The 10,891-nt window shown below is 47.4% G+C and overlaps 3 protein-coding genes across 3 annotated transcripts; all 3 read left to right on the top strand.

Moving 5' to 3' along the window:
• The first annotated feature begins 218 nt into the window (after positions 1–218).
• Positions 219–5,869, top strand: LOC109542225 (protein cueball). The gene is made up of 6 exons (XM_019911360.2): positions 219–415; positions 2,761–3,151; positions 3,209–3,517; positions 3,609–4,199; positions 4,265–4,595; positions 4,823–5,869. The coding sequence occupies exons 1-6, from the start codon at positions 343–345 to the stop codon at positions 4,913–4,915; spliced, it is 1,788 nt and encodes a 595-aa protein (XP_019766919.1). The 5' UTR covers positions 219–342; the 3' UTR covers positions 4,916–5,869.
• A 188-nt stretch (positions 5,870–6,057) lies between these two features.
• On the top strand, positions 6,058–9,107 carry LOC109542205 (trichohyalin). The gene is made up of 5 exons (XM_019911332.2): positions 6,058–6,837; positions 6,890–6,965; positions 7,020–7,292; positions 7,342–7,530; positions 7,583–9,107. The coding sequence occupies exons 1-5, from the start codon at positions 6,765–6,767 to the stop codon at positions 9,105–9,107; spliced, it is 2,136 nt and encodes a 711-aa protein (XP_019766891.2). The 5' UTR covers positions 6,058–6,764.
• A 57-nt stretch (positions 9,108–9,164) lies between these two features.
• Positions 9,165–10,646, top strand: LOC109542213. The gene is made up of 3 exons (XM_019911342.2): positions 9,165–9,523; positions 10,152–10,306; positions 10,358–10,646. The coding sequence occupies exons 1-3, from the start codon at positions 9,165–9,167 to the stop codon at positions 10,570–10,572; spliced, it is 729 nt and encodes a 242-aa protein (XP_019766901.2). The 3' UTR covers positions 10,573–10,646.
• Positions 10,647–10,891: the final 245 nt, after the last annotated feature.

The following is a 10,891-nucleotide window of genomic DNA, read 5'->3' as shown; positions in this document are numbered from 1 at the left end:
GAAAATGTTCAATAAATAGCATCTAATTGTTTGGCTTCAACGCATACTGGCTCCCTCTTCCCTCATTCTGAACAGCTGATGTTGACAAGTTCCCATTGCGCGTTGCCGCATTGCTGCATTCTTCCGCAGTTCCACTGTCATTCAGTCGACATGTGCGCGATAAATGCCGAGGAATATTTGCCCTATGTGGCAATGGGGCGGCATATCTCTAATGCTTTTCAAGGAGATTGCATTTTAGTTTGGAGGGAGATTTCCGAAGGAAAACGCGTGCCTTGCTCGAAGTGCCGTTTAATTCCATTTAATTTTATTCTTAGTAACTAGAAACGTGTGAGGTGTGCAAAGATGTTAATGAAAGTGTGGCCGATTTTCCTTTTAATACAGACTGGCTGGTGTCAGAAGGAGGATAAAGATTGGGGTGAGTGGGATTTTTTGCAATTTAAATTCGCGTTTGCGTTTGCCGCCATGCGGCAACTAAGGCCCGTCACGTAAGCTCTTTCGCCCAAAATAATCAATTTTCGAGCAATTAGAACCGCTTCTAGGACGAGGATTTTGCAGGAGAAAGTGAAGGACACTGAGTGTAGCACATGATTTTTGCCTCAACTGGATATCATCAGTTATATAAGTTTTATCTCGTCCAATTTAAAATGCACTATCCATTAACAGAAAAACACCAGGACGTGCAACAGGATACTGGGATTTTTCCACTGTTTCGTTATGTAATCGTCGTTCTAATTAGCAGAAGTACCTTTAAATTACATACATGGAAATCACTTTCAGGAACTCGATATCATAATGGAGCGCGACACTAATGACGGTATTTCCGAAAAACAAAGCTCTCGAGTGGTTTTTAATAAGAAAAAAATAAGAATAATGGTGTATTTTATTTAATACCATTCAGCGTTTATAATTTGCAAGTTAAAAAAAAACAATAATTCATCAATAAATTAATTTTATTAAACAAGGCAGCCCTCTAAAGCCTACTTCATACTAATATTGAAGGCTAGAGCAGGGTTTTCCAAACTTTTTTGACAATGGAACCCGTTCCAAACCCAGAAATTCTAACGGTTGATTTCCACTGAACTTTTTTTCGGTTTTCTTTAGTCATTTATCTCACTGTTGATGCTCTTTGCTTATCTCTGGGCAGTTATTTACGTTTATCTACGCATTGCTGTTCTTTTTGCGTTCAAAACAACGTTTTATTTGTGAAGAAACTTGTATTGCACCAGCTGTAGGCGTGGCTGAAGGACAATTAAATTTGCCAAAAATCACCAAACGATTATAAAATGAAACATGCGAAAATTGAAATAAATTAATTAACTGAACATTTTTCATTGCGCCTTTGGCGTATTAAAAAAATAAATTTGGTGAATCTGAACGTCAATGCACTGACGATGTAGCAATAGAATGTAAATTTTAAACTTTGCCCCGATAGCGCCGACTTAAAGATCGACGAAATTCACATGACTTTGTATTTTTTTAAGCCGCATAATCGCCGCTTTCTGATAAGTAAAACGAATTTAACTGTACTTGTTGCCTCCCAGAGCCCTAAAGATGGCTTCGGAGCAAAGAACAGCGTTTTTTAATCCGGCAAACCGTTGACCGAATGACCCGTTCTCACATTTGCTAACTACCATTAAATTCCACGTGTAATCAATAGACATTCACCAACAATTAAGGAAAAAATGCGCTCAACCAAATTCCACCGCATGTTAAATCTGGTTAATCTGCCGGCCATGCCGCAAGTCACGTAGTGTCCGCAATTTTCGGCTTGCTCGGCATTTTTTTGCCACGACATGTAACAAAAGTACATCAACTTACTGATGAGCTCAGCTATTAGGTAACAGAACACTAACAATGCGAAATAAATGGCGCGATTGTGGGCTGAAGCACCTTTGCGTCACATTTTTTTTTCTGGAAATATCCCAAACAGCCTCAAAAAAGTCTGTTCAATAGCAAATGCCAATGGATGCATGCAAGCAAGCAATCGGTCGAAGGTGACCGGAAAAAATCGAATTAACATTGAATTTTCCATCAGAACAGAGAAATTAAGGTCAAAAATCGAGTCTGTTGTTTTTTTCGTCCAATAACTGCAATTAATTGGCGACTGCGTTCGATTTTGACTAAACCAACATGCAAAACAAGGGCGGAAGTTGTTGGTTGAGGTCAACCGTTTTGTTATATCTACCACGATTAGGCGCCGATCAACAACGTGACGGATGCTTTTCTCGGTCTGTTAATAACTGAAAAACTCGCACACTTACCCCAGCGTGAGCTGCGTTCCATATTGCCTTCGGCCCGCTCCTTTTCCCTGCATAGTCTTTCGGGAACGCAGTTCCTAAAACAATATCGGTTTTAGGACACAAAATGAATCAAAGCATTTGCAAACGAGGTCAATTCAATGTTACTAAACAGTCGAATTTTTTTGAAAATGCACTAGCGATTATCATAGGTCAACAGCGGCGTGTTTGCTGCCGTTCAATATTGGCTTTTTCCATGCTTTGCATGGACTTAATCCCAACAGCAGGCGCCTTTTAGGCCTTCAAGGATGCAGAAGGTTATCTCTATCTCATCCAGACACGTTACCTTACATAAGCCTTATCTCGGCATTGAGTGGAGTTGAAAGCACTTAAACACGTAGCTGATTACGTTCAGCGCTGATTTTTTACCAAGCAATAATAATAAAGTATGCATAGGTGCCAATTTGGGAAATTGCAGGGTTTTACCACAAATTCCTTAATCCTAAACCCCAGTCTATTTCAGAGATCGCAGTGGTCATCAACGACCAAATCGAATTACTGGAATCAAACGGCGCTCTAATTGGCTCCACTGTGGAGCAATTCACCAAACTGAAGGCCCTCACATTCGACAACGTTCGTCACCAGTTCATCGTGAGCGACATGGACCAAGAAAACGACACGATTTTCACCGTGCAACTGACCAAGGAGACTGAAATCACCCCCATCATCCCCGATCTGCCGGACGACGTCCAGGGCTTGGCAATCGACCCGATCGAGGACGTTCTCTACTGGACCAACTCGATCAACAAGTCCATCAACTACGTCTACCTCAACGATTCGGTTTTCGAGCCGCAGCTGCTGTTTGAGTTCAGCGACGTCACCCCTCAAGACATCACGATCGACGTCTGTCGAAGGTTGGTCGAAAAAAAATCGCAAACCCTCACTTTTCTTAACGTTGAACAACTTTCCAGGCACATTTACTGGACCAATTCGGACATCTACCATCCGACGATTGAGCGCGCGCTGTTGAACGGCTCAAACCGCGAGGTTCTGATCGACTCCGATCTGAGGCAACCGGCCGGCATTGCCATTGACTATCGCAGTCGCCGCCTCTATTGGGCGGACATGAGGGAGGGCATCTACTATCGCATCGACAGCTCGAACCTGGACGGCAAAGAGAGGGAAATTGTCTACGAAGGCACTCATACCAAGCCCTTTGGTATTGCTGTTGACGAAAACGCCGTCTACTGGACCGACGTTAATAACAACGCCTTATGGAGGTCAGTATCGGGACAGTTTAAAGGACAATATTTCACCAAACCAAACACTTTTCTGGGAATCAGTAAGGGAAATTTTCGGTTTTTGTTGCAGATTCTTCAAATCGGACTCCAGAGATGCGGCCCCAGAGAAAATCCGCGAATTTCCTGAGCGCCCCATGGGGGTAATCACGAAAAACCTCCAAATCAAAAGCTACCCGGACTGCAAGGAGCTGGAAGTGGCCGTAGAGAACTACCGCGGCCCCGATAAGGAAAGCTTTAATATAGTGGTGCCTGAAGCGGCGGCTCCTGCCCTCGAGTGCCTCAATGGCGGCACCCTGGTGGGCAGCTTCTGCAAGTGCCCCAGAGGCTACACGGGGCGCTTTTGCGAGATTGAAAATTGCCACAATTTCTGTCTGCACGGGTTCTGCCAAGTGTCGGCCAAGGGGTACCCTCAGTGCCACTGCCCGCGAGGCTTCGGAGGCACCAGATGCGAGCTGAACCTGTGCTCGGGCTACTGCCTCAATGGGGGCACCTGCAGCTACTACAGGGGCGACTTGGTGCCGACCTGCCAGTGCCCGGACCACTATATGGGAAGTCGATGTGAAATCCGCACCGACTTTAACAGCTTGTGCGAGCTGTACTGCAAAGAGAGCGTGAACCAAGAGGACCATCTACTGTCCAAAGACCGAGCTTTTATATGCAGGTGAGACCCGATAGCCGTTAATCCTCCCCATATGGTACTAAGGGCATTTTTCTTGGAACTTTCAGATGTGAAGCCGACAGATTCGTGATTTCCAAGAACAACCTGACGCTGCCGGCGTTATACGCGCAGTCGGCTTCCATGTACGGGCCCAGTTTTATAGACAAAGTGACCAACGACAGCGACTTCACCACCCTGGTCCTAATTCTGGCCCTATTCATCATTCTGAACGTCGGCCTGCTCGTCTACCACATCACAACCCGCCACAAGCGCCCCATTATCCGAAAGCGGGTGATTGTCAACAAGAATATCACCCCATTAACGTATCGACCACAGCCCACTACTGAACAATGCGAAATCACCATCGAAAACTGTTGCAACATGAATGTTTGCGAAACGGTAGGAATACAATTTTGCCCCCGCTTATCCTAAAAATCTCCGATTCTCGGTCAGTTTTGCCCTGTCTTCCCCTAGAAACTGACACCCACTGTCACCTTGATTAATTGGCCGCTGCGCCCCCAGGGGAACTTGGGGCAAAACTGACCAGGAAAAGCAAATAAAGTAGGAGAACATCAGCTAAAACCGGCCAAGTCCTAGCAAAATAATGAATATTCCGATTGTTTCAGCCTTGTTTCGAGCCGTCATCGTTTCGAGGAAAAATGCGGGAGGACAAGAAAGTGCTGCTATCTGAGATGGAAAACGGGGAGGAGTCCTCCTGAACCTCCCCGCCGGCGAAGGAGTAGGCTGTGATCGTGAAGTATTAGGGCTGACCATTGAGATCAAATTGAAGAATGAGTGGCAAGAGTGAATTCGGACACTAACGCGGCCTTAATGGCCAGCCTCCTTTGTTAAGTTTCTAAAATCTTTATATATAAAACAAAAACGTGTAAATTCTTATGAATGTCAGTCTGGGTATTTTGAATTGGCGCTTTTGTGATTACTGATCAGGGCCGGGAATTATCGCCACTTTTGGGCCCAATTTCCCGCTCTGATTGCCGAATCAGAGCAATGACAAGAAAGACAGTTTTATAGTTCCTTTTTCCAAACCATGTTATTTATTTCATATTCAATTTGGGTTGAATCTACGTGGAAAGTTAAGCCCTGAACGCACTTTCTCGGCTTAACTTTCCTCGTTGGCCCGCCCATTACTGACCAGTTTTATGGTTCTTTAATCGCCATTTACCTGCCTGTTAACAGTTTCACTTAGTTATTATCGCCATGTGATAGACACAGTGACTTAGGGCTTTTTGTTTCCGCAATCAAAGTACTTATTTCACCAAGAATTTTATAGTTGACAATGAATTGTCATTAAATGCCCTCAAGCTGGCTGCTTCTGGCAGGCTTCGTACACTTGCAAGGGCTGTTTGCGTCACTGATCGAATAGTTTTGCTGCCCATTTACTCTTAAACTCGAAATCCAACATTCAGCCCTAAAGTGTGCCAGCCGCTTTGGGTCGTGCTGTTCATTAGTCTCGAAGCTGGGCAGCAACTTTGTTATTTATTGCAATACTTTGAATAGTTTTTTTTTAGTTTTTTCAAGCTAGGGTAGGCTAGTTATGTAAACTTTGTGGCTCTTAATATCCACGTGAGAAATGTGATATTATCCGACAATGTTAAGGTTTATCTTTATGAAATAGTTTTATAAATTCATAGAATAAAACGATCTGAAAATTATTGCGCTGTCTCACTTCCCCTCTTGGGCTCGCAACGTTTCCACCAGCTGAAGCTCCAGGAAGACAACGAGCAAAAAAGGAGGTTAACAACCCGCCTATGTGTGTTGGTTTTCCATCTCCAGGCAACCGCCAACTTCGATCAAATGAGCGCAAAATTTCCCGCAAGTGGTTTTCCGGCAGAATCGTGAGGTTTTTCCGACCGCGCGTCACGTTCTGTGCCAGCTTTTCAACTCAAGCCGATCGAAACTTTTCCAGGTAGGACTTAGAGGTAGATTTCGGCTGATTCAGCAATTTAAGCCAGATTTTTTTAAACAAAAACGCATCTTATCTAAAGTTGCGTAAGTATTCCATGCTGGTACCGGAGTAGTTAGTTAGTCAAGGATGTAACACACAAACCCACATCGATGTCGTTACATAAGCGACAATTAAAAGGAAACAATTCCTTTGTATGTTTACGAGCCTCGACTGATCAACTAAAGCAACCGCACATTTATTCGCATCGAACGAATGAAAATGAATTGACGCATCCAAGAAAACGTAAACCTCCACAAATATTCATTTTTATTCGTTCTGGTCGTGCGATGCGAACAAATGCGCGCCTACCTTTAACCCCGTTTTCCCAAAACCCATTTACATTATTCATATTTGACGTGAAAATCCCCAGCTTGCACCCGAAAGGGAAACACGCAACAAAAACTTACATTCGGGAAAATCGAATGTCCCACTTTCTCACACAGCACCCCAAGTGAAGTGAACTAGATTTCCAAAAGACTGTTGGCGCCTCATTACCAGCGTCTTTCTCTGGGGAAAGTGAACGAATCCTCCCATCCCCATGGCACTTGGAGGGCCTCTATAAGCAAACCAGCGGCTCCTCCCTTAACAGAAATGGGGGCAAGATGACGGCCTTCCCGTGCTCCAACTCAATGTCCCTGGTTGAAAGGAAGAAACAGCAGTGGGCAAGGGAACGAGGTAGGGACAGAACGGGCAAAACTCCCCCCGATCTAGTCGTGGCTTTTTCCAGAAGAACTGGCCAACCTCGGGGTTCAATTCAAGCGCTCTCAGTACTCTGGCAGCGTTGACAAGGGCTCAGTAGACAGGTACCGCTTCCGCGCTCATCAGCAAATGCAAAAAATCACCGAGAAAACTTGCAGGTTGAGGTACGGGTCCAAGCAGTCCTTGGTCGAGGACTATGAGGCCAGGGAGAGGCGGAGCAGCCTCCCTCCACTGTACAAAAACCAGTACAACTCCAACTACGACTATCCCCCGCCTAAGGCCGATAGGGGCGGCGAAACGTCCGGATATGGCAGCGACAGTTTTCCCACCCCCGAATACAAGCCACTTCCCTCCACTGGCGAAGGCCAGTGGACCGGAAGACAGCAACAACCCTCTGGATACGAGTCGTCTTCCAGTTACAGAGACGACCGGTAAACCAGTTTTCGGACTAGTAGTTTTTGGACTAACGGTGGGTTTCAGGCCGAAATGGGGCAAGTCCTGGCCGCCCAAGGAGCAGCCCTACAAAAGCGAACCGCCCAACTGGGTGAAAAGGGGGCTGGAGGCCGAGGGCGCCATTGTAGTGGCGAACTCCTCGCCCTCCGTTTCGCCCGAGCAAAGAGGCGAGGAAAACGACCGCCCCTGCACCGGCTCCAGCTTCTCTCAGCACCGGTAAGCCGTCTAGAAACCAACCGGTTGCATTTGTTAGTTGAATTGTTTCCAGCTCGTATATTCGAGGCCAAAACGTCCACATCGACTCAGAGGAGCTGGCCGAAAGGGAGCAGCGCCGCCAACAAGCCCTGGCACATCAGGATGCCATCAGAAAACAGCTGGAAGAGCGCGAACTGAAACGGCAAGAGGAGCGAGCGAGGAGAATTCGAGAGGAGCACGAAGAGGAGCTGAGGATCGAGCGCGAGCAGGAGTGCGAACGCCAGCGAAAGCTGGAGGAGGAGCGGGTGCGCGAGGAGAAGCTGGAAAGGGACCGCAAGCGAAAGGAGGCAATAAAACAGGCGCTGGAGCTGGCGGAAAAGGAGGCAAAGCTCGAGAAAATGCGCCTAAAGATGCAGAAGCAAAGCACCATTCTTGAGGCGAACATTACTGAGAACGTGATAGAGAAAGTGAAGGTTTGCGATGACCGAAAAACGCCCCCAGGTACTTCAAGAGTCCAGGCGGAGAACCAACTCAACAACCAGCGGGACGTGGTAGCTGTGCCGCCACGCGAGAACATCAGCAAGGAAATCAACAACAACTTATCCCCTGAGCAGCGCTCAAACTCCAGAACTTTAACGCCTAGACTGCACTCGCCGCGCAACAACAGCAACAACTTCACGCCAAGACCCGAGCAGCAGTTCGCCTACGTCTTCCAACCCAGCCTCGAGGGGCTGCAGAACATCCAGTACGCAGTGCTGATCCCCACTGCCCAGTACTCAATCGCTGTGGCCCCTCCAAGCGAGCGAACTGTCCCCAACTCGGCCCGGACCGAGAACCGGATCCTCACCCCCACGCGGTACCGCAACAACGCCCCTAAATGCGACAGCAGCACCCAAACCGATAGTACCATGTTCAATTCGGCGCGCTCCTCCGACGGAGGAGACACCCACGAAAAGTACCTGAGGGAAAAAATGTCCAACTTGGAGCTGAGCTACGATAACAAACGCAGAGTGAGACGAAGCCGCAGCGAAACCATGGACGACAGACCCAAATGGGGAGTGAATCGGCCCCCAACTCGCTACATGAAGCAAAGCGAAAAGGACCCGGTTTATCAGAAGCGCAAGTTGAAACGGGAGAGCGCCAACGAGAAGAACTCGAGCGATGATAGCCGGACTGGAACGCCCATCCGGCATCGGAAGAAGGACCTGAACGCAAAACGCCGCTCCAGAGCCAGATGGCGAACAGAAGAACGCCTTTTTAGTGGCACCGACAATACATATCACAGCGAACTAGTGCGGATAGAGACCGATAAGGACCAACTTTACCTCAAGTGCTGCTGCACGTGCAGATGCCCGCGCCATAGCCGCTCGAGCAGCGGTCAAGTGGACATTTTGCGAATCGAAGAGAACAACCAATGGGACCCCCCTAGTGGACCCCACGGAACCCGCAGGGAAAGGGGGCACTCCTTACCAGAATTCCACACCCACCCGCCAAGGAGCGATCAAAACGCGGACATTTTAAGCAAACTATCCAGCTTGCATAACGGCCTGTTGCTCGAGCAGGAAAAGTGGGAAAACAGCCCGCGAACCCCCAACTAACCAGCTCCCAAAACCCGGTCTTGGACACTCTCTCTCTTTGTTCTAGACTAGACCGGCATGGCCAAGCTCGACGACTTCCTCGGCAAGAAGAAGGAGTCCGTCCCGATTCTCGACCTGTCCAAAGCGTCCTGCGGCTCCAAGGAGGAGCTGCGGCGTCTGCTCGAAAAGGTGCCCGACTTCAAAATCAAGCCGGAGAAAGTGAACGTCGACAGCATCAAAATCAAGGACAAAGGCCACACTTTCAAGTCCGGCAAGCGCGACCTGAAGCGCATGAAGGAGCCCTACCGGTTCATGGATCCGCTGCCCGTTGAAATGCAGTCGCTGAACATTGCCGATTTGGCGGCCGTTTCCATCGACTGGAAAATGCTCACCACGTTACGACCGAAGAGTAAAGTGGAAGAGAACTACTTTTCCCGGTAAATCAATTTTAAATAATTATTGTAAACCAGTTATTTGAGTCAATGTCAGTTACAACCGACCTCCCAACCGGATATGGATTTTAACACTCACCTAAGTGTCCAGAAGAAAGTTCTTGAACCCCATCCTTCAAGGGGGCACTAATTGTCTTGGCATTACACTCTCAACAGCACAGTTTGGAGGTTTTATGCATAATGTTTTGAGAAACCCGAATTTACTGTGACAACCGAGCCGACGCAATCGGCCATTTTGCCGTGAATTAAACCCGGTGTTTTTCCCGCTGGGTTTAAGTGAAACCTGTCAATAGCACGTAGCCATCTTTCTCTCCGGCATGCCCGACTGAAACAGCACTACTGATCGTTCAGGTTGTTTCAAGCGGCGTCTAAAGGAATCCCTGTACGGAAAGGCTGTTGTTAAAGGCGATCATGCACTGTGGATTCTAAAAAAATATCTGGGTGGGAGAAACTGACAGTTTGACACATGGAAAGTGTTTTGCTGCGCCCCAACCACTCTTTCAGCCTAAGTTGAGAGTGTTTTCTTGGTAATCGCGCATTAAATTTCTGCTAAGAGAAAACATATTTTGCCGCAAACGTGGTGTTGCTTAATCGCGCCTGATGCCTTTTCCAGACTAGTCGAACTGGGCAAGTTGGAGAACAAAAGTCGGGCAGCCGAAAAACGCCAGTTCCAACTGGACCCGCAAATCCGGAGAAGCAAAAATAAAGCAGGCGTGGTGGAAACGCGCATTGTATCGTGCATGGAATGCGGCGAAGACTTTTGCAATGGTAACGTCGAGGCGGCAACATTTTCCGGCGGTTAAATGGGTGTTTTTGCAGGCAAAACCTGCAGCCAGTCCGGCTACGACCAGTTTGCTCGGCAGCCGGAGGTGGCGGCCGCCGCCCAAAAAATCACGTCCCCAATCCCGGGCGACAAGACCAAGAAGAAGCTGAAGAAGAGAAAGTCGCGTTCGCGAAGCAAAACAAAGAAGAAAGGGGTGGGTAAGTCCAAGAGTCCCAACAAGCCTCGCAATCCATCAAAGTGTAAAAAATAACGTCAAACCGATTGTGAGTAACAGAACACTTAGAACAAGGACGTAGTTTGACTGTAATAAACCCTTGAATGGTTGAAGGTGTTTCTTTTGTGTTGCGGATCAGAGCTGCAGCCCTTGCTCGAAAAAAAGCCCGAATCAGAGGAGTAAAGTGAACACTAACTACTTTTCCCGTTTAAACCAGACAAGTTCTTGACAACAGTTTTTTAAACACTCACCTAAGTGTCTAGAAGACAATTTTTTTTGGATGAACCCCCCATCGAATTTCCTCACTCATGTTGTTACGACTGAATCGACTTTTCAATTCTCTATCCAACGACGC

The sequence above is a fragment of the Dendroctonus ponderosae genome, unplaced genomic scaffold (assembly GCF_020466585.1).
Source record: "Dendroctonus ponderosae isolate FM_Combo_2020 unplaced genomic scaffold, Dpon_F_20191213v2 Dpon_F_20191213_9, whole genome shotgun sequence".
NCBI lineage: Eukaryota > Metazoa > Arthropoda > Insecta > Coleoptera > Curculionidae > Dendroctonus > Dendroctonus ponderosae.
Note: the sequence above shows the minus strand (reverse complement) of the source record. Positions and strands in the feature narration are given on the sequence as shown.